This window comes from Salvelinus alpinus, chromosome 14, assembly GCF_045679555.1.
Source record: "Salvelinus alpinus chromosome 14, SLU_Salpinus.1, whole genome shotgun sequence".
In the NCBI taxonomy this organism is placed as follows: Eukaryota; Metazoa; Chordata; class Actinopteri; order Salmoniformes; family Salmonidae; genus Salvelinus; species Salvelinus alpinus.
The window spans coordinates 45,330,181-45,333,494 of NC_092099.1; the positions used below are offsets into that span (position 1 = coordinate 45,330,181).

A 3,314-nucleotide genomic window follows, 5' to 3' on the forward strand; every position below is an offset into this window, starting at 1 on the left:
TTCTGTAAATTGATGTGGCTCTCTGCAAAATCACCAGATGTTTTGGAAGCAAAACATTACTGAACATAACGCGCCAATGTAAACTGAGAATTTTGGATATAAATATGAACTTTATCGGACAAAACATACATGTATTGTGTAACATGAAGTCCTATGAGTGTCATCTGATGAAGATCATCAAAGGTTAGTGATTCATTTTATCTCTATTTCTGCTTTTTGTGACTCCTCTCTTTGGCTGGAAAAATGGCTGTGTTTTTCTGTGACTAGGTTCTGACCTAACATAATCATTTGGTGTGCTTTCGTCGTAAAGCCTTTTTGAAATTGGACACTGTGGTGGGATTAACAACAAGTTTATCTTTAAAATGGTGTAAAATACTTGTATGTTTGAGGAATTTCATTTTTATGATATTTCTGTTGTTTGAATTTGGGCCCCTGCACTTTCACTGGCTGTTGTCATGTCGATCCCGTTAATGGGATCTCACCCATAATAAGTTTTAAGAAAGTTTGAATAGTCCTCACTTTAGATGAGGGACTGCAAAACTACTTTACTAAAGATTATTAAATGGTTTATATGGATATTTATTAAACATCATGAATGATTTTATGAATCATTATTGCAGACTATAAATGTTGTATATAAATGTGTGAATTACCAGCTTACTAATACAAATGTGGGTGTAATGATATATGAATAATGAATAAACTATTTAATGATCGATTATACATTCTTTATTACAAAGTGTTATTATAAAGTGTTACTAATCTCTATATTCATTCTGACTCCACAGCATCTGAGAGAGCTGCTCTTGCATGACCTATGACCTGGCAGCAGTGATGTAGTGAGAGTTGTTAACAATTAAAGCATATAGTAGTTATTTATACATTTGAGAATACTTAGCTGACTAACATTTAACAAATGTGAGAGTAATGATTCAACAATGGTAAGCAAACTGTAAATTCCTTACAAATGGTTTATTACTGAATGCTATAATGAAGTGTTTCCCATAATTGCATATTCTTAATTTTGACCATCAACTACTTACACAATACACCATTAACTACACCTTGGGTGTTATCTGATATGATGCCTATTGTACATTTAAATTTGACTACTTGTTGAAGGCACTGTGTACCATTTAAGCCACTAGATGGTGATGTTAAACATACATAATGACTCATGACGTCCTCAGAATGTACTTTTAGAATACTTACATACTATTTATCATTAAATAACATGGAACAACAACACACTTTGGTATTTGGAATATACAACCCAAAAATGTCTTCAAAGTGTTTTATAAAACAATCTTATTCCTTATTTTGCCTTCTCCAATTCATTCCAATCCAATCCAGCCAAATCATTCTCTATCAACACCACATGTATCTATGATGACAACACTGAGATAAGTCCTGTCAGTGTATTGTTACATGAATGAAATACTTACAACAATGGTATTACAAAACTATATGAAACCTGTTTCTCAAACTGGGGAATGAAAACAAAGGAACTATGAACGCCGTAAGATCAGGGTTAAAATATGTTTAGCTGTCACTTTGAACCATGGATAAAAGAAAGCATAAATTATTGGATTGATGAAAGAATTAACAAGTGGCAGAAAACCAAGGATAAATGAAAAATTGTCACTAAAAAAAGACAACTGAAAGAAAGAAGAAAATAGAAATGGAATCCAACAAATGAGATAGGTGAAAACAACAATAGACAGAGTTTTTGCTGCTTTTCTCTCAGACTTATTTGCCTGTACAGTTTTAACACCAGACACACTGGCAGCCTCTTTTGAAAATACCTTTCTGGCCTGTAATCTGGCCACCACAAAGATTTTCATATAAAGTGTTATAATAACAGAGCATGGGACAACCATTGTAAATACAATTTCAACGATATTACCCCATGTTATTCCTTCAAAAATAAAACATTCTGTCAAACACCTATTTGGTACCTGTACATTTACAAAGTTTTTTATAATAGCAGCATCGTATATGATACAACAACACCAGGTAATGGATATACAACACATCAACCTTGTTATTGTTATTTTAGAGTGGTACAATAAGGGATCACACACAGCAACATAGCGGTCAATAGATATCAAGACCAAATTGCCCAGAGATAAAGAAGTACATAAAAAATCTATGTAGATATGAAACACACAGAAATATTCCCCAAAACCCCAGCATGGTTCCATTATTGCTACAGTCGTTACTGGTATCGCAATCAGTCCCACCAGGACATCTGCCACAGCCAGAGAGAGGATGAGCAGGTTGGTTGGAGTGTGGAGCTGCTTGAAGTGAGAGATGGAGATGATCACCAGTACGTTCAAAAATACTGTAACTGCTGAAATCAATGAGAAGAAGATGTACAGTGTTATGTAGATAGATGTCGATAGCAAAGCCTTTCTGCAAGAAGAGTTTCCATCTTGAAAACAGTATTGAACATCTTCATGTTTCTCCATTTGTAATAAAAGGTAAAAATGCTGAGGTCCTTCTCCTGCTTGGTCCTGTGTGTGACCCTGTCAGGTCAGCCTTCTGACAAACTCTGAGCTCTGCCTCTCTATTTATCCCTGAGTTACTGACAGAAACTCCCCTCCCAGGATCTCTCTGCACGCACACACACACACACACACACACACACACACACACACACACACACACACACACACACACACACACACACACACACACACACACACACACACACACACACACACACACACACACACACACACACACACACACACACACACACGCACACACACACACACACACACACACACACACACACACCACCACCACAAACAAAACAAGTGATTGGCGGCAACGTCAGAGTTCAGATTGGAACATAATCCACAACCTCAGGAGACATGACGGCACGCCACATGTCAGCTGGCCAGTGTGTAGGAAAGTTGACAGTAAGGAAGGTCATGATATAGCATTAGTTTACGGTGTAAACGCTTATTGTAAATGCATTCAAAATTGTGACATTTCATAGGAACATTCCATAGACTTTAAAAATGTCCATCTGACCTGAATTATTCATACATTACAAAATCAAATCAAAATCAAATTTTATTGGTCACATACACATTTTCAGATGATATTGCGGGTGAAGAGAGATGCTTTGATTCCTACAGTTGCTTCAACAGTGCAGTAGAATCTAACAATTCACAATAATACACACAAATCTAAAAATAAAATAATGGAATTAAGAAATATATAAATATTTGGACAAGCAATGTCTGAGTGTTATTGACCAAAAATACAGTAGAATACAGTATGTACATATTAAATGGGTAAAA

At 35.6% G+C, this 3,314-nt stretch overlaps 1 protein-coding gene across 1 annotated transcript; it reads right to left on the reverse strand.

Moving 5' to 3' along the window:
• Positions 1-1,508: 1,508 nt before the first annotated feature.
• On the reverse strand, positions 1,509-2,560 carry LOC139538260 (trace amine-associated receptor 13c-like). Its single transcript, XM_071340107.1, has one exon. The coding sequence runs from the start codon at positions 2,469-2,471 to the stop codon at positions 1,509-1,511; it is 963 nt and encodes a 320-aa protein (XP_071196208.1). The 5' UTR covers positions 2,472-2,560.
• Positions 2,561-3,314: the final 754 nt, after the last annotated feature.